An 18,465-nucleotide genomic window follows, 5' to 3' on the forward strand; every position below is an offset into this window, starting at 1 on the left:
CTCCCGCTCCCTCACCTCTCATTCCCCAGGTCAGCTCCTGCTTTGCCCTCAAAATCCAGCTCAGCTGCCACCTCTTCCAGGAAGCCTTTGGGGAACTCGCCCAGATTTGAACTCTGATGTTCCTCCTCTGGGTTTCACAGGCCTTGGAGCCCACCCCTGTGTCAGCCCTGAGGGCCCTGTGGGGCAACTTCCTCTTTTCTTGTCCCATCTCCCCTAGGGCACTGTCAACCTCCCCAAGACAGAAACAGTGTGTTGTTCACTGCAGCCTGGTCCCTGCAGCTGACCTGTCCCAGGGTTAAGGAGCACTCCATCCATGCCAGCCACAGAGCCAGGGACCGCACATGGATACAGCCTGCCTCAAAGTGAAGCTGGTAGGGAGGAAAGCAGAGGGGAGAGTCGAAAAGTCCAAGCCCATTACATTAATTAAATCCCTGGATCCAGCCATTCCTGAAGCTAGTTACCGCCTAGACTTTTTCACTTCCATGAGCCAACCAGGCCCCTTTTCTGCATAAGCCTGTTTGATTGGGATTTTCTGTCACTTGCAACTAGAAGGGCCCTCACTGACAAACTGTGGCTCGGCCGGGTAGCCTGACAGGCCCGAGGCCACAGATCTGACAGATTCACACTAAAGTCTGGGCTCTCCACCTACTCTAGCAGCCTGACCGCACCCCAGAAACCTGTCCCGGCCCTGGATTCCAGGCCCAGCTGACAGCTGGGCACGGCCCGCACACCCTGCTCTGCCTGGACATAGGCCTCTGACCTCTTTCCCAGAAGCAGCTGAAGTCACATTAATTTGGATTTCTGGACATTGGTTTGCTCATTTGCCAAATGGGGCTAACAGTCCCTCCCTCACAGACTTGCAGTGAAGATCAAAGGGCGCCTCACACTGGCCCGGCCCATACAGGACTCAGAGAGCAGAGGCCACAGTGTGGGCCCTCCCACCTGCCCTCCCCTGCCCCAACTCGGGCCACATGGCGCTCCACACACACTCTGCCCACGCCTGGCCAGTCCTCCCATCTTGGCAGTAAGCCCACTTCTGGGCAGGGGGCTTGCAGGCCGAGCTGCCCCAGCTCTCTGATGGTGGGGGTAGGGGTCCCACACAGCCCCTACTCGCTCCAAGCCCAGGGGAGGGGGCTCCGGTTAGGACGAGGCTGGCAGGCCTCCAGGAGATGCGAGGACCGGTCAGGTCCCTGGACTGGGTGCCCTACACAGACCCATCCCCAGGAGAAAGGGTCATCGGGAAAGTGTCCAGGCCTAAGGAAGACTCTCATGCTTCCATGGACATGGGCTCTTCAAGGTGCGGCAAGGGAAGGGGCAGGAGGAGAGAGCCACCAACTGGAACTTATTTGGTGACCATGAAACTATCTCCTTTTGTGCTCACACGAGTTGGGCTTGGGGAAGGCGCCACCTGAGCAGCCTTGCACGGGGGAGTGCCGAGCTGGGCCTGGACGGGCACCTGTTGGACCCCAACGTCCGCACAGCCGCTTCCTGCTGGGAGGGTCAGGAGGGGTCCCACGGGATGGTGGCGTGTGAAGGACCTCCCAGCAGAGCCACGCTGAGGACGGTCATGTTATAACAGGGACTCGGTCAGGGGACTTCCAGAAGCTTCAGGAGAAGGAGTGGCTGTGGATGGCCAGGTCCCTTCAAAGCCCAGATTCCTCTCGGCTGTGCAGTAGTGACGCTCAGCCCCGTTCGCCATGATCCGCTTAGAGCCCCAGGAGTCCCACAGCTGCGCGGGCTTCTGGCCCTCTCGGGCCGCCAGCTGCTCTGCACACTGACTTCACATCCACCCACTTTTTAATCTGTTAACTCCGCTTCACCCTGAGCAGTGACATCTGTGAGGTGATGAATATGGCGCGCTGGCTGGCTTTGTTTTCTAATGGGTCATATCTAGCCATGAAAATAAAACACGTGGGCCAGGTGCCCCTCCCCAGCTGCCTGCCCCCTTCTCCTGCCTTTTATTTGGTTTGTTTATCACTATTGTATCTTCGAAGGCAAGACAGTGCTTGGCACGCATAGGTGCTCAATGAACGTTTGTCTGATGACCGAATGAATACATGAACACATAATGAGCCTGAAACTCTGCACGGAGTCTTGGAGTGCTTCAAGGCTCCCGACTCCAGCCAGCCGGATCGCAGGTGAGGACACGCAGCCTCGGAGGGAAAGGAGCTTGTCTGAGGGCCCCAGCAAGCCAGCAGGGATGCCTGCCCCAGAGCCCAGCTGTCCTGGCTCCTGGTCACGCTGTTTCTGTCCCACCCTCAGGACAGAATGGGCCTCCCCCTCAGAAAGGCGTTGGTGGGTCCCCGGCTCCTCAGCTTACACCCCAGAGCCCAGCAAACGCAGGGCTGGAGACCACTGAGCTGGGGGCCGGAGCTCTGGGCCCTGAGCTGCCTCACCACCTGCGGTCCTCTCATGGCCCCCTGGCTCACTGGGGTCATCAGGGAGCTCCACGGATGGGTCAGAGGAAGCCTTTGGTGACCCATGTTGGGACAGCAGCCCTGGGAGCTCTCACTCCCACAGCCAAGCCTCCCCTGACCCCTGACCCCAGCCCCGGCTCTTGAGGCCAGTGGGACAGACAGCCCTCCTTACACTGGAGTCCGAGCCACTGCAGACGGAAAAACTGAGACCCAGTGATGAGGCAGTCAGGTGATCATTCACCCCTGTTCCCCGCATTCCAGAGGCTGCATGACACACTGAGGGGGTGGGACTCACTCCGAGTTCAGGCCCCAGCTCCCCAACTTGCCCGTTTGGGGACATTGCACAGGTGTCCTGACACCTGGGCCTGAGTCGCCACATAACCAATGGTGACAGTTATTTCCTTCCCAGGATTGTTGGGAGGTTAGATGGGGAAGCAAGAGTCAGTAGGGAATCTCCGAGGCGCAGATGGCCCCAGTTCCCCGTCTCGCTAAAGGGGATTTCCCGAGGGAGAGCACCAAACAGCCTCACCGAATCTCATTCCGTGTGTCCAGGGCTGCCCATCTACCAGGGGACCCTGCCCCAAGTCCCTCCTGGCCCTGAGATCTGCAGGTCCTCAACGCCCCACTCTGATCATTTCAGAAAGGAGCTGAAGTCATCAGCGTCTCATGGGGGCTCCTGATGGGACACACTGGGCCACTGCACAGAGGGGGACATGACCCAGGGAGTGTTTGGGGAGACCTGCCCAAGGCAGCATCCTCTCAGCACAAAGCTGACCTCGATGGACTGCCAGACGGTCGGGAATCCTAGGTCCTGGAGCCTGGGGAAGCTTCCGCTCGCTCTGCCCGAGCGCCCAGGGCTCAAAGCCCACGCTCCTCGGGGTGAGGAGCAGCAGTGGGTAGGAGACTGTACCCACTGCACTCCGGGCCCAGGGCAGCTGTGTGACCTCTGGAGGCCTCAGTTTACCCAGCTGTTGAATGGGCGTGGCCAAGAGTCCCTCTTTCTCAGGGTGGTTGTGAGAGCCCCAGGCAAAGAACCAATCGGCCTGAGGGGGCTGAGGGGCCCCAGACCTTCCTCCCGGCCTGGGGCCCGTCTAACGCCCAGGGGAGCGAAAGGCAAGGACTTCCCTCCTGCAGCCCAGGCCGCCCTTCCAGCAGCTGCGGGAAACACCTGGGGTCCGGAGCGCGGCGGCCTGCGTGCCATCCAGGCAGCGAGGGGAGGGCGTAGAAAAACTGTTCCAAGAAAGAGCGGGAAGGCGACGAGAGCCGCGGAGACCGCACCACGCAGGCTGCCCTGCCGGTAGGTTGGTCGGTGGGCAGCCCCACAGGCTTCTCAGGCGGCCAAACCCCCGCCCCCCCGACAGGCGCTGGTACTCACAGTGTCTCGGGGGAGAGGGCGGAGGTCCTCCTGGAGGCACGGCAGAGGCACGGGCCTGCCCAGCGGCCCCTGGGGACCAGCTGCGGACCCTCCCTGCTGTGGAGCCTGACGTCTGACTTCCTCCCTGCTCAGCCGGTGTCCAGGAAGCCACGCCCCGGGGAGAGGGTGCCAGGCGCCCTGGGGCCCCCGCCCCCCTACGCCTGGGCCCCGGACACTGTCCGAGGGCTCCTTCAGGACCTGGCCAGTCCGAATGGCCTCACCTGGCAGGCCCAGAGGCTCCGGTCAATAAATAATACAGCTCCCTGCCCAGCCAGTCTCTGGCGGCTGATCGCGTTTCGGGGCCACTCGAGTTTCGGGCACCAGGCTGGCTGGGTCTCTGGTCACACGGGTGCCGACACTCTCACTGAGGGCCAGCCTGAGCAGGCCGGACAAAGGCGCATGACAGGTGGCCCTGGAGAGAGGCCGCCCTACTGACTCTGACGGCAGCTCTGGCCCCAACAGGACCTGGGGGAGGGGAGCGCATCTTTGAGGCCCCCATGCACTCAGCTCTCCATCCCGCACCAGTGGGGTCACCTGGGGAGCCCTCTCACCACTGCCCCTCTGCCGGCCACCCGCATTCCTGGAGACCATGCCTGGGCCCCTCCCCCAGGGCTCTGGTCCCCAGCTGAACTCCCACTGCCAGTCTGCCAGTCTGTCTCCTTTGGCATCACTCATCGTCCTTCTTCCAGACAGTGGTCACCGCCGCTGACTGGTCTCTGGGTCCCCTCAGCCCGCCCCTCCCTCTCCACAGTCCCATTGCCTCACAGCAGCTCCAGAGATTGTTTAAAACAGAAAGCACGTCGTGTCACCATCCTGCTCAACCCCGCCTGTCTCTCCCCTGCCCCAGGGTGCTCTTGAGCCCTCGAAAGGAGCTGGCCCTGCCGACCATGGTGGCTACACATTCCTCCCCTCCCAGGCCCTGCCCAGCCTCCTCTGAGTTCTTCAAACATGTCGGGCATGCAGGCACCTCAGGGCCTTTGCACCTGCTCACTCCTCTACCTGGCATGCTCGTCCCCAGGTCTTCATGAGCTCACTCCTTCCTGCCACTCTCAACTCAAGGCCACCCCCAAAACAGGCCTTTTTTAAAAAATAGTTTTATTGAGATATAATTCACATCCCATAAAATCCATTGAAAGTGTACAGTTCAACAACTTCAGTATACTCACAGAGTGCGCAAATATCACCACCATCTAAGTTTAGAACATTTTCATCTTCCCCAGAAGAAACTCTGACCATTAAGTGGTCACTCTCCATTTGTCCTGCCCCAGCTGTAGGCAACCACTTATCCACTTGCTGTCTCTGTGGACTTGCCTCCTGTGGACACTCACATGGACAGAGCCACATGCTCTGCTCTTTCACGCCTGGTGCATCTCACTGAGCACGTGGTCCAGGTTGGTCCACATCATAGCACGTGTCAGCATGGCATTCCTTTTCATGGCTGCCTAACCTTCCACTGTAGGGAGGCACCACAATGAGCGTTTCCACTCTTCAGTCAATGGACACCTCAGAAGGGCCTTTCCTGACCCGCCAGCTCCCGCGGCCCCCTCCGCCCCAATCACTCTCTCATCTCTCCCAGTTTTATCCTCTGGCCTCTGACCATTAGACATCTTCATCTGTTTGTTTTGCTTCTCTCCTGCCTGGGCTGTCCGCCTACTCACTGCTGTGTGCCCAGGGCCTAGCACAGGCCTGGCACACCGGAGGTGCTCAGCCTCTCCACTGTCGGCGGGGCTGCCTGTGCTCACACAGTCTCTCTGCCTGGCTCTGAGCTCTTTGAGGACAAGTGCCAACCTCGCCGAGTGAGCGCCCTCCTCACCAACGACCTGGAGGGAAACGAATCAGCCAGGCTCCCCTCTATCGGGTGGGCAGCACCTCCAGGGTGCATGTTAGCTGGCTGCACGTGAGGAGGTCTACTGAGCACCTGCCATGGTGCCAGGCACAGTACAGGTCTTCAACTCCCACGCAAAGACCGATGGGAATGGGCAAGAGAGCAGCCAGGGGCAGGGTGGGGGGGGGGGGGCAGGCCTGCAGGGCTGAGGCGGTGGGGAGTCCCAGGAGTGAAGGGGTAAAGCAGCTTCCCGAAGAACCCATGTGTGCTTTGGGTAGTGCCCAGAGCCAGGGCCGGAGCCGCTTGGCTCCACCCTGCCCAGGACCTCCTGCCCTACACTGTACTTGGCTCTGGTCCTGCCCAGAGAGGGGCAGGGACAGCCAGGGCCTGTCCAGAAGGGGAAGGAGGTGAGGTGGGGACTGGAGACCCATCCTCAGCCTCAGGAGTCCTGACCATTGCAGGCTGCGCCAGGACACAGCGGCAGACGGGGTGGGGTCGGTGCACAGAACCAGCCCCCCAGTGTGTGCGCTTGTGTAGGGAGATATCACAGGAAGAGAGGGCCAGTCCCAAGCGGGAAAGACTTCCCGAGGTCAGAGCTGCCCAGGCTGTGAGGCGGTGAGCTCCCTGTCCCAGGAGGTGTGCGCACGGGGCCCCCCACCGAGGGGCATCAGATGGCTAATTGTCTGGGAAGCTCCCTGGAAGCTCCCGGAGCCTGGCTGCCAGCTGCTCCCCAGCCCTCCTCCCCAGATGCACCACGGGTGGGAGGGGGAGGGGCCAGGGTCTGCTCAGCAGGTTCCCCCCACTCCGTCCCACACCCCAAGTAGGCTGCCCCTGCCCACCAGGCAGCTCAAATGCCCCACTGGCCCTCAAGGCACAAAACTGTGTTTCGTTTCCAAAATAACACCAGATGCAAAAGTGATTTTCCTGCCTGACCCCAGAGGCTGAGGACTATGAGTACCACAGACTAAAGCCTGTGACAGACAGGGACCCAGAGGTGCATGCTCAGAGAGAGGGCTGCTCCACAGCTCCTCCCCCACCCGCCCGGGCAGGCCCACAGGCCCTAAGGGTCAATCTCAGAACAGAAGTCACTGGGGCCGCAGATGGGCTGAGCTGGGTTTCAGACTCAGGCTGCTCTTACTTGCTCTGCCCGCCACGGGGACTCAGAGGGAAGAAGGGGACAGGGCCACAGGGACGCCCTCCACTGGGCACCGAGCCAACAGAACCCATTCAGGATCTGCCCAGGAAGCCCGCCCGCTGGCACTGCTCTCCTCACCACACAGGCGAGGGAACAGGCCCAGAGAGGTTTAGCAACATGCCCGAGACTGTACATTGAACAACCTACCGTTGCTGCCTTTGGACCCCGCTGTGCCAGCTCCTAAGTTGTTCTGTCCAGCAGATGGGCCAGAGCTGGAGGGTCCCCTCTCAGAGACCTCAGGCCAAAGTCCCAGAGACCCTGCCCCCAGCTTCCTGGTTGCAGCCACGGAACCCCCAGGCAGAGGGCCAGGGCCGGCCGGCAGCCTGCTCCCCACACGCACCTCGCGCTTTTCCAGATGTGCGCGGACCCGGCCAGGGGCGACAGGCTCGCTCGGAGGGGAATCTGAAGACGCAAGTGGAAAACTATGCGCTCTGATCGCAACCCTCCAATTTGTCCCTGTGGCGGCCGCCAGCCCCGCCTCGGGCCGCAGACCTGCTGACTCAGGTCTCCCCTGGCAGCTGAGGGGGCAGGGATCCCACTGAGGGCCTGCCCTGGATGTGTGTCTGTCTGTCTGTCCTGGGGAGTGGCCTTAGCTCTCTTGGGGTCCCCAACAAAATGGGTTAGGGGTCTGGAGAGCACAGCACGTCTCCTGGAGCCCCCACAGCCCATCTTCCCAGCTAACCACAGAGGGGCCCTGTACTTACGGGTGCTAAGTGGGGGTTTGGGGCAAACCCAGTGCCAATTACGGTGCCCATCCCCAGACCGACTGCTCCTCCACCACTGACGGCGAGGCAGCCATCCCACTCACACCGGCCCTCGAAGCGGGCCTGCCTGTGGCCACCGTCTGGCTACCAGTGGCCACAAACACTCAGCGAGCACTCCCTATGAGCCACGCCACGCAAGGCTATATACCACACGACCCTGTCACAGCTCTGCAATCATCCCCACTTGGTAGATGAGGAAACTGAGGCACACAGAGGCCAGTCTGTGGGCTCTGCTAGGCTGGCTCCTCCTCCTCAGAGGGGTTGAGCCCCTGGCACAGCACAGCCGGGCCTCCCAGTGTGGAGCCCGCTGCATCCTGTAAACAAGCCCCGAGGTTTCCAGAGCGCCAATCCCCGGAAACCGAGGGAGAGGATGAGATGCAGGAAAATCCAGCTGCGGTTGGAGAGAAAGGCACACAGGGCGCTTGCCCAAGCCCGGGACTCGCCCCCCGCCTGGTCCGCCCTCCAAGGTGCCAGCTCGAGGAGGTCTATCCCAGGGTCTAAGGAGGGACAGGAGGCCACCCACTCACTCCAGCGGCGAGCTTTCCTCTCTCCATTCCTACAGCCAGCCGCACGCCCATCCAAGAGAACGCCTCTGCCCTCGTTGGCCGCTCTGTTCTCCTAAAGCCTGCTCGGGACTGAGGACTGTCCCGAAACGCCTCCCACTCACAGCCACCCACCCGTCCAGGCTGAGGCCCAGGGTCCCAGACACTCCCACCCAGCAGCAGGGACAACGGTGGCCATTGTAATGACGGCTTTTTAGCACAGTGAGAGTGAGCTGGGTGGTGGGGTTCCTCTTTCTCTTTGGCTGCCAGGAAGCTCGGCAATGTTCACCTTAACAGAAGGACCTCAGGACCCTGCATATCTCCACTCTGTTCTATTTTTTTCCCAAGGTCATGACATCCTGCTCTAAATTGTGCTTTAAATTCCTGGTCCTGATTTTTTACTATTTAATTTGTTATAGGTATTTCCCATAAGCTATGACAAATATTTGGGGAAGGAAGGAAGAAATGAAGGAAGGTAGTTTTCTGTAGTGTATACACCAGGCACTGAAGGTGGGAAGAAAGAAAGAAAGAGACTATCTTTTTTTTTTTTCTTGAGGAAGATTAGCCCTGAGCTAACTACTGCCAGTCCTCCTCTTTTTGCTGAGGAAGCCTGGCCCTGAGCTAACATCCGTGCCCATCTTCCTCTACTTTATATGTGGGACACCTACCACAGCATGGCGTGCCAAGCAGTGCCATGTCCACACCCGGGATCTGAACCGGTGCACCCCGCTGAGAAGCAGAGCGTGTGAACTTAACCGCTGCACCACCCGGCTGGCTCCAAGAGACAATCTTCTAATCCCATACCCTTCGTAAAACTCCCCTTTAAGTAAAAAATATGCCCTTAGGTGGTATTCAAAAAGATGCTTCCAAACAGGCAGGGCCTCTGCGCCCCTCCCAGTACAAATCCTGGCCCCGCCCACTCTCCCACGCCCCACACAGACGAGGCGACTGAGACAAGCCCGCTTGGGGTCACACAGGATCCGGCTTCCCACTCCCTGGTCTGAACCCTTTCAGCTGCCGCAGAGGCAGGAGCCAACCCGGGAAGAGGCTGTCTCTCCGCGGGGAGCAAGGAGCTTGGGCTCTGCTCCGCCCCCCTCTCACCCCCACGGCACCGGCACACCTCCCCAGCTGTCTGGCTGAGGTCACAGCGGCCGTAATCGCGCCTGGCACTGTGCCAGCCCTGTTCTTTGTTTGTCACCTCCTTTAATCCTCACACTAATCCTATAAGGATCTGCAGGTGGGAAACTGGGCAGAGGTGACGCCACTTCACACGGCTGACAACGCCAAGGCCGGTGTCAACTTGGGCGGCCTGGTGCCTGGGTCTGGGCTGAGCTCTCTGCCACCAGGCAACTGCCATTGACAGTCTAGGAAACAGCCCTACACTGAGCCCTTAAGGGACACACGTGAGTCCCATTTCACTGATGGGTAATGGGCTCAGAGGTGGTAGGGGACAGGACGAAGGTCACACAGCTGTGCCCAGTGCCAGTGTGTTACACGACAAATGCCAGGTCCTGTGCACATTGGGCAGTCTGCCAACCATGCTATACCTGCCGCTGGCACCTCCAGGACCCACCCGAGCCCCCACCCACTCCCTGCCCCCTGTTCCGCTTGCCTGCCTCCCTTCCCAGTGCAGACTCTGGGTTTCTCCGGAGAGCCAGGCATGGCTTTCCTGCCCTCCACCCCTGCTCCCCCAGCTGCCCTGGCCCTCCCGGAGCTGTGCTGCTGGCCCTGACTCGCCAGGTGCTTCATCCACACACGGCTCCCCCATACCTGAGGGTCCTCACGGAGATGCAGTACTTCCACATGAGGCTCCACACGGCGCTGCCACCACCCTTCATGCCTGGCTAGGAGGAGGAGAGAGCTGCCCGCGGCCCACGGCCACAGCCCTCCGACACTGGTCTCCTCCTGGCCAGGGGCTGGCTCTCTTTGCTGGCTCTCAGGTCACTTCCTTCTTCATGGTGGGAAGAAGAAAGAAAAGTCCCAAAAGCCAGAGGAGAGGGGGAGGCAGTGAGTCCCACAGGCCACTGCTGGTCCCAGCCACCGGCCTTGCTGTCCCCGGGCCAGCCTCCGGGCGCCGGCTCCGTTTGGCTGCTCCAGACCCTCCGGCCAGGCGGCCCTCGCAGAGCAGACCCCGTGGCTTCTGCACAACCTTGCGCCTCCTGCCTCCTGCCAGGAGACGGCGGTGGCTGGGGGCCAGGGGAGCAGTGAGTCACTCGGGCGGGCCGGCCGGGTGAGGGGCGTCCGCCGCCCGGTGAGGGAAAGCGCGGCTGCCGGAGCCCAGAGCCGGTCCTGTGTCCAGGGGCTGGCCTGGGACTGGGACCGAGAGGCTGAGCCAGGAGGGAGGGAGGTGGGCGGGGAGGCGAGGGCGGGCCCACATCCTCCCCTAGCTCCCCAGAGGCCTAAACCCAACACCGCCGGAGCCCGCAGCCCGCCCCCCCCCCACCCCCACCCCAGCCCTGGCCAGCGAGAAAGGGGCTGCTGGCTCTGGGAGGAAGCTCGGCGTGGACAGGGGACAAAGTAAAGGCAAAATCTCGGCTGCTTCCTGGAAGAGCAGCGGGCCCTCGAGGGGCTCCACCCGGTAAGAGATGAAGCTTCCAGCCCCGGCCAGGCCCCTCCTTGCTGTGTGACGGCACTGGGCGCGGCCCGCCCCTCTTTGGCCTTTACTTCTCCCTGATGACCTCAGGCTCGCGGAGCCCTGGACACGGGCCTAAGCTCTTGACAGGTCCAGAACCAGCTCACCTAATTCTCCCAACAGCCTATGAAGTGGATTTTATTATCAGCTCCATTTTACACATGAGGAAACTGAGGCACAGATAGGGGACGTCACTAACCCCAGGTGACAGACCTAGGAAGTGGCAGAGATGGGATTTGAACCATGGCCCCCTGGCTGTAGGACCCAGCACTGGAGGGACAAAAGCCAGCCAGCTCTGCTGTGTGGAGACGGGAGGCGGAGGCGGGCTAAGGGCTGGGGGCCCCTCCCAGCAGCCTCGGGTCTGAGCCTGACCTGGGTCTGGGGCATTTCCAGACTGGGCCCCAGCTGGAGCCCCCGCCCTCGCCCCCCACCAGCTGCTCCCAGGCCCAGCCCAGGGCAGGCAGCTGGGGCTTCCCAGGCGGAGCCCCCAGGGACAGTGAGTCACGGCTCAAGGTCAGTGCTCACAGACCCACTTCTCCCCACCACAGCCCCCAGGAAGTCCCCCGGAAAGCAGGTGGGCCCGGATCCCAGACCCTGCATGGCCCTGGGCATCATGCACAGCTGCCACTACCGTCATGTCCAGGGGGTGCTATGGCCCCCATTTCACCCCTGAGGAAACTGAGGCTCAGAGAGAGGCATCACCTACACAGACAATCAGGGAGGGTAGAGCTGAGCCTGAGCCCAGGGCTCCAGGTCGAAGCCTTGCTCTGACCCTGGGCCCCTGCCCTGGCCTGTGCAGGATGGGAATTGTGTCTCAGATTCCAGCCTGATTCCCACAGCAAGGACCAGCAGCTGCCTGCTTGTCTGTCCCTCAAGCTGGGAAGAACTTTTTATCTGAAAGCAAGACGGAATTCTACAAAGGCTGTGGTTTCCCTGGGGGCTTTGGGAACCCAAGTTCTCTCTCCTCCTCATCAGAAGCTACCATGATTGGCTTCTACCTGCCATGGGTGCTCCTTGCCCAGCCTCAGCTTGAGTACCCCCAGTGACAGGAAGCTCACTACCTACAAAGGCTGCCCATTCCATCACGGGTCTCCACTGACCTAAGAAAACTCTGCCCTGGACAGGAGCCTCCCTGTCACTGTTCATATTGGCCTCACTTCCTTGTGCCACACAGAGTAAGACCTCCATTCAAGAGTTCATCTGGTCTGTCCTACTAGCAGAAGTTTTCTCAACATCTTTTGTGGGTAGAGGCAGCCTGTTTACACGGCTCCACCCGCTCACCCCTCTACTGACACATCCAGCCACCCACCCTCCTCTCCAACTAACCACCCATGGACTCATTCATCCACTCACATATCCATCACACCCCCCTTTCTTCTTCATCCCCTCTCCCTCTTCCTCCCTTCTTTCCTTTCCAGCCTTCTTCCCTCTCTCCCTTCCCCTCTTTCTTCCATCCACCCATCCATCTATCCATCCATCTATCCTTTGACCATCCATCCATCCCCTCTTCCTTGCATCCATCCATCCATCCATTTGACCATCCACCCATCCATGCATCCCCTCTGGCCTGGGCTGGCCGCTTGCCCCCCCCAGAGTCAAGAGCTATAACAGGTGGTTGCAGCGACCTCTTTCTCTTCCTGAGGCATCTTCCTGAACTCTCCTCCCAGCCTCTCTGTCAGCCCTTTGCCTCTCACTTGATCCCCCAGGTTTCCACTCATGGTCTGTCACATCCCTGGCTTCTCTCTTTCTGGTTACCATGCCCTCATGGAGCCTGTCAGGCTCTGATTTCCCATGTCTCCTGGGTCCTACAGCCCAAGGCTCTGGCCAGACCCCCCGGGGCCGGGGCTCGGCACCAGGACACTCAGCACCCAGCTGGGAGGAGTATTGGTCACGTGCATCTTCCATGCCCATCCTGCACCAAACTGCAGTCATGGCTGACATCTTTTTGCCCCGGAAGTGATATCAGAGAAAGGTGTCATTTTCAGAACCAGAGGCCCAAGACCCTTGTGGGGACCCTTCCAAGTCCCTCTCCTGGAAGACACCCCTGTCACCAAAACCTCTGGAGGGCCCGGGCCTCCCTTCTTTGCTCCTCCTCTTGGCTGCATCCACCTACGTCCCTCTCTTTCCAACAGCATCACATTAGGGCTTCTCTCCTCCCACTTTACAGATGGGGAAACTGAGGCACTGGGGTGGGTGTGGCCTCCCCAGCTCCCACAGGGCAGGGCTTACTTCTCAGACAGGCTTGGGGGTGAGTCTGAGGGCACAGAAGGAGCTCAGCTGCCCCACCCAGCAGGGGCCAACCCATGAGCCATCTCCCACGCTCTCCCTCCTGGGGCGGCCCTTGCAGATCTGCTTTGAGAAGGCCCTGGCTGCCCCGACTCCCTAGCTATCACTCGGTCCAGCCTGGAATCTGAGCTGCATGGCCCCTGGTTGCGGAGGGCAGCAGAGGTTGTCACACAGCGGAGCGCCCGGCGGTGGCTGGGGGGCCCTGGGGCTCCCCCAACAATTTTCACAGCTGTTCTCATCATGTCCCCTCTCGGCCTCTCAACAGCCCTGAGAAGAAGACGTCATTATCCCCACTTAGGGAAAGAAAACTGAGGCTCCAAGGGCTTTGAGGTTTCCTGAAAGCCGACTCATGACACTCCTATCGTCACCAGGGATGGTGGCTTGTCCTTGAGAGCAGGACAGACTCCTCATTCATCTCTGACTCCTTTGTACCTACAGGAGTCATCTCATCTCTCTGAGCCTCAGTTTACCCCTGCCCTCCCAGCTGTGGTGAGGCATAAGTGAGACCAGCTCCACAGAACCGTGTGACCCTGGTGCAAGAGTTAACCCCTCAGGGGCATCTTCTGTAGGGCATTTCAAAAACCCCTGGCACCGCTGGGCACGCATCAGTGCTCAGTGACAGCCACCTCTCCTCCTGCCCCTGTCGGCCACAGGGCAGCAGAGAGGAGCTGGCCAACTGGGCAGGTCCGCATGGAAGCATTCACACCCTTAGTTGTTCCCTCTCCCCAGCCACACAGCCAAAGCCGGGTTCTTCGGAGAGCTGGCCAGCCCTCCACCCTCAGCCTGGTGACTCACACGGCCCACTGGGGATGAGGTCACTGCCGCCCAGGCAAAGAAAAGGATACATTTGTTCCCTGGGCGATGCCGATGCCATGGTGAACTTGGCCTGAGAGGGCAGGACACAGCCCCAGGCTTGTGGTCACTTGAGGGAGGCAGCAGACCCAGGAGGGAGGGCAATGGGTGAGGACCCTGTTCAGGGTGATGGGGCCTGGGGGGTGCGCTCCTCCTCTGAGTCTCAGGCCAACCTCCAGGCCGGGCTGGGCTTATCCTCTCTACTTGCCTGGTGAGGAGTGTCTGCAGGCTTGGGGCTCTGAGACCCCCCAACTTCTGCCTCTGACTCAGGGGCAAGCTACCGCTCAAGCTACTGTCTCACCCACGGATGGGCCCCCGAACTCCACTCCCGGCAGTGAGCTGCAGATGACGGTCGGGTTTATGAGGCCAGATTTCGGCTCCCTCCCTGCTCGCTGGATCTCCTGTGGCCTCTCCAGAGCTCTCCCTGTCCTTGGTCCCTCTACTGCTGTCGACCATAAGGGTTGTTCTAATAGACAACACCCTCCCTTTGGCTGATGGTTACCCACAGGAGAAAGGCCAAACCTAAGCCGGGCGGACAAGCCCTTTGCCTCGTGCCGTCTGCACAGAGCTTCCTGACACCATAGGCGGCCCCTATTCCAGCCATACCCCCCAGCCCTCCTGGGCCTCCAGGGTTACCCACCCTGGACCGGGAATTCCACACCTGAGCTGGTTCCTCTTCACGTGCCTTGCAAATGGCTCTCCCTCTGCTCTGGCCCAGGGATGGCATCTTCAGGCCCACACCCTCTGTTTGCTGTTGGGTGTGGCCAGCGGGAGGCCTGGCAGGAGAGCAGGAGTTGGAGGAGAGAGGGGCAGTCCGGGTAGTCACTGCCATTCCATAGCCACAGTGCCTGGCAGGTGGCCCTCTGCATGCAGCTCTCTCTCGCTCCCTCCCCCATCAGTTCTAGGGCTGTAAGGCCTCCCACCATTGCTGGCCTAGGTGCTACACCCGCTCCTGCCAGCTCCCTCACCGCCGTCCCCTTCCCACACACAGGCATCGTGGCCAGCAGTGCATGTGAACTCTTAGTGAGCTTGCTAGTTCCTGCCAGAACCCAACCCACTATCCTTCAAGGAGCAAGTCAAAGGCCACTACCTCTAGGAAGCCAACTATTCGTCTCTTTGTTCCTTCATCCGCTCAATATGTACTGACTGCCTTCTTCTGCGCCAGGTCCCCCGAGGACTTGGTGAAGACCACCATGGAGCCTGGGAGGGCTGACATTCTGGGAGGAATAACCAGCACCAAGTACACAAATGAACAACCAGGACTTCTGGTGGCAAACTGTGCCGTGAAGAAATGGAATGAACCAGGGGATTTCTTTGGGTGGTAGCTTCCCCTGGCTCCCTCTCCCCCCCAACATCCTCTCCACTTGGGAGCCTGGACCACAGCCGCTCTCCCCTGGCAGGTGCATTACCTGTGTCTGTGGCCCCCTCCCTCAGTGCCCTGAGAGCCCGTGGAAGGTGGGGGAGAGCATCCACATAGTTCAGCTCTTTGCATGCTCCACAATAACCCGAAGGAGCAGCATCATTATCATCTCCCAGTGGTCACAGGACCACATGGGCTCCCAGCCTCCTGGATGGTTGGCCAACCTGAGTTTTTCATCTTGTTTCAGGCCTAGGAGGCCCCTAAGAGCTCAGGAGTCAGGCAGGACTGGCCATGACTCAGGCCAGGTGTTGGGGAGAAGCCGGAGAAGAGCTTCACAGAGGCCATCTTGGGAAGTGCGAGGGCAGTGTCCAAGCCCCCTACTGGGTGCGCAGGGCCTCGCTTTGCTTGCTGTGCAGAGAGGAGACTGTGGGGGACTGTGGGGGCCAGTGCAGAAGCAAGGACCAAGGAGTAGCTGATGCTTGGCCCCGGGAGGCGGGGACAAGCGACTGCATTCTAGAAACATTCTGGCAGGGATTGCTGATGGATGAGATGAGGCGGGAGAGAAAACAAGGCGTGAAGGTGGTGCCCGGGTTTCTGGTCTGAGGGAGCAGGAGGGTGGAGGTTCTATCAAAGGTCATGGGGACATGGGGACACTAGTGTGGAGCCATTTGGGGGGATAACCAGGTGGGACAAAGTTCCCAGACTGGGGACTATACCTGGTCTAAAGGGACAATCGTTCTGTAGGAATGAGGGCTCTGGTTTTTCAAAAGTCAGAAATTCAGATTTTTGCATAAAAGCTCTTGGTTTTGAGATGTTTGCAATAAACTGAAATATTAAATGCCATGTGGGCTGAGCCCACGCAGGCCAAATAAAGGACATCTGTGGGCATGGGGCCCACGGGCCGGCTCTCGTACCTTTTGTTCCCTCTCACCTTTTAAGCCTCACTGTGCTGCCACCTCCTCCAGGAAGCTGCCCATGACTGGCTGAGCCCCAGAGATGCCTGAGGCTCCTCACAGTCCCTGTGGCCCCGAGAAAACCAGACCGGGAGTGAGCTGGGAGGTGGGCATGCAGTTTGCTCATCAGTTTCTGGTGCACCCAGCAAATGATTCGGCCCAGAGGGAGAGTTAATGAATGCATATCTGCTCTCACTTGATCCCTCTGCCTTTCTTTTTGCAAATGAGGAAACTGAGGCCCAGAGAAGAGAAGTGAGCTGCCGTGGGTGGCATCAGGGGCCACGGCCTGCTCACTGTACGGCCTCTGTTTGTCAGCTGTCTCCAGCAGCAGGTGGCCAGGAAGTATGAAGACAATTGCACAATCTTATCAAGTTTACCAGCGGAGGGAAAACAGGATCCTGGGCAGCTCCTGAGCATCCGTGGGGAGGTTGCGGCGGGGCTGTCTCTCCAGGAACCTGCTATGGTGGCCGCCAGGTGGGGCTGAGGCACAGCCAGACCTTGGCACTGAACACGCCTGCAGGTGGCCTGGCTGTGGGACAGACGAGTCCAAAGGGCAGGGTGTGACATCAGCAGTCAGTCAGAAGGACAGCAGCCCTCCTGGGCTCTCTCTTCTGAGAGTTCTGACCTGGTTCTCTTTTGGTGCTGGGGAGGCAGGCGGTACCAGGGTCTCTGCCCTGAGCTGCCACGTAGGGAAATCTGACAACAGAAGCAACGTGTGCCCGAGCCCAACTCCCCAGCGTCGGAGATGGCAAAATGGAGTCTCAGAGGTGCGAAGTGATTTCGCTAAGGTCACACAGCTGGGAGGCAGCAGATCTGGGGCTCTAATCACGGGTCCCGACTCTAGGACCTGTATCCTTTCCCTGCTTCTGAGCTGCACCGGCCATGGGGTCTTCACAAGCTGCTCCTCACACCCCCACCCCTACCTCAGTGTCCCTTTCCACAAGATGAGGAGAGGAGACCCTGCCCCAGGGCCTTGTGAGGACGGGGACCGGAAGGAGCTGCTGCTGCGGGAGGCCTCTGTGCAGCTACGTGGAGGGTTATGAACGTAAAGAGTGCTCCCCTTGGCTTCCCGCATCTGCGTTTTCTGGGTGTGGCAATCGTGAAAACTCCCGGGAGAGACATATCCAATAACAGCAGTGCTAACGGCTGCTGAGCCTTTCTGCACCAGTGCCTGTGACGGACTCCTTGACCGTTAGGCCGTGCTAGGAGGCAGGCACTGTCATCACCTCATCTAGAGGGGAGGAAGCTGCAGCACAGAGAGGTTTCCCAGCACACCCAGGGCTATATGAAGAGGAAGCAACAGAGCTAGGGTTTGAACCCAAGCAACTCTGCTCCAAAACACACACTATACCCATGCTGCAACACCACTTCCCTGGTCTGGATGGAAGTCCTTCTCAGCGTCTAACCTAAATCCCTTGTGCTGCAGACTGTGCTCATTCCCTAGCTCCTTCTCAGGCAAAGGAGAAAAGCTGCTCCCTTTGAGCCCCATCCCGTGCTGAAAGGCCTAAACCCTTTGGCCCCTGGTTCCCAGGACCCTGGGTTCTGGTGTGCACTCAAGGAGCACTCCTCTTGATGGGGGGTGTGTGTGTGTGTGTGTGTGCATGCGCACAAGTCCCTCCCATGAACCTCCTTTAAAGAGGACTAGTAAGGACCATCCCACCACGGGCCAGGACCTCACCTCCTCACGGCCCCCTGCCTCCCTCCCTTTTCATCCGCTGCCTCAGGCTGTTTCTCAGCACCAGGACCTGTCTGAGTCTGTCCCTCCTGATCCTTCTCCACCGCTCTCCTCCAGACACAGACAGGTCCCAGCTCTATCCTCACGCCATCTTCATAATGCAGACTCTCTCTGTGGACATTCCAGTATTTAACTTCATGCTATTTAATATTTGCTTTAAAATCAACTGGCTTAAATATTGCACCCAAGTCTAATCAAGCTGCTTGATGTGACTCCCACTTGATAGGAACTACAGGAGACAGAAGAACAGGTTCAGTGACACCGACGGGGAGGCAATCAGCCAAAACCCTAAATGTGGGACACGCTAAAGGCAAATGGCCAATTTCATCAATAAATAAACTGCAAGGATGAAAAAGGAAGGAAGGCTCCATGGCCGAGTGGTTAAGTTCGCGTGTTCTGCTGCGGCGGCCCAGAGTTCGGATCCTGGGCGCGGACACGGCACCGCTCATCAGGCCACGTTGAGGCGGCATCCTACATCCCACAACTAGAA

The 18,465-nt window shown here is 59.7% G+C and overlaps 1 protein-coding gene across 2 annotated transcripts in view; it reads right to left on the reverse strand.

Annotated features, from left to right (window-relative positions):
- The window catches only part of IQSEC1 (IQ motif and Sec7 domain ArfGEF 1), a 129,204-nt gene extending 118,758 nt beyond the window's left edge, over positions 1-10,446 (reverse strand). Inside the window, exon 1 of one of the 2 annotated variants that reach the window (XM_046659965.1) lies at positions 9,928-10,446. In XM_046659965.1, coding sequence (XP_046515921.1) covers positions 9,928-9,995 — 68 coding nt within the window. In that variant the 5' untranslated portion in view covers positions 9,996-10,446. Of the gene's footprint in view, positions 1-3,792; positions 3,894-9,927 lie in introns of those variants that run through there. The other variant, XM_046659984.1, reaches the window with a different exon arrangement.
- Positions 10,447-18,465: the final 8,019 nt, after the last annotated feature.

Source organism: Equus quagga, chromosome 1, assembly GCF_021613505.1.
Source record: "Equus quagga isolate Etosha38 chromosome 1, UCLA_HA_Equagga_1.0, whole genome shotgun sequence".
Lineage (NCBI taxonomy): Eukaryota > Metazoa > Chordata > Mammalia > Perissodactyla > Equidae > Equus > Equus quagga.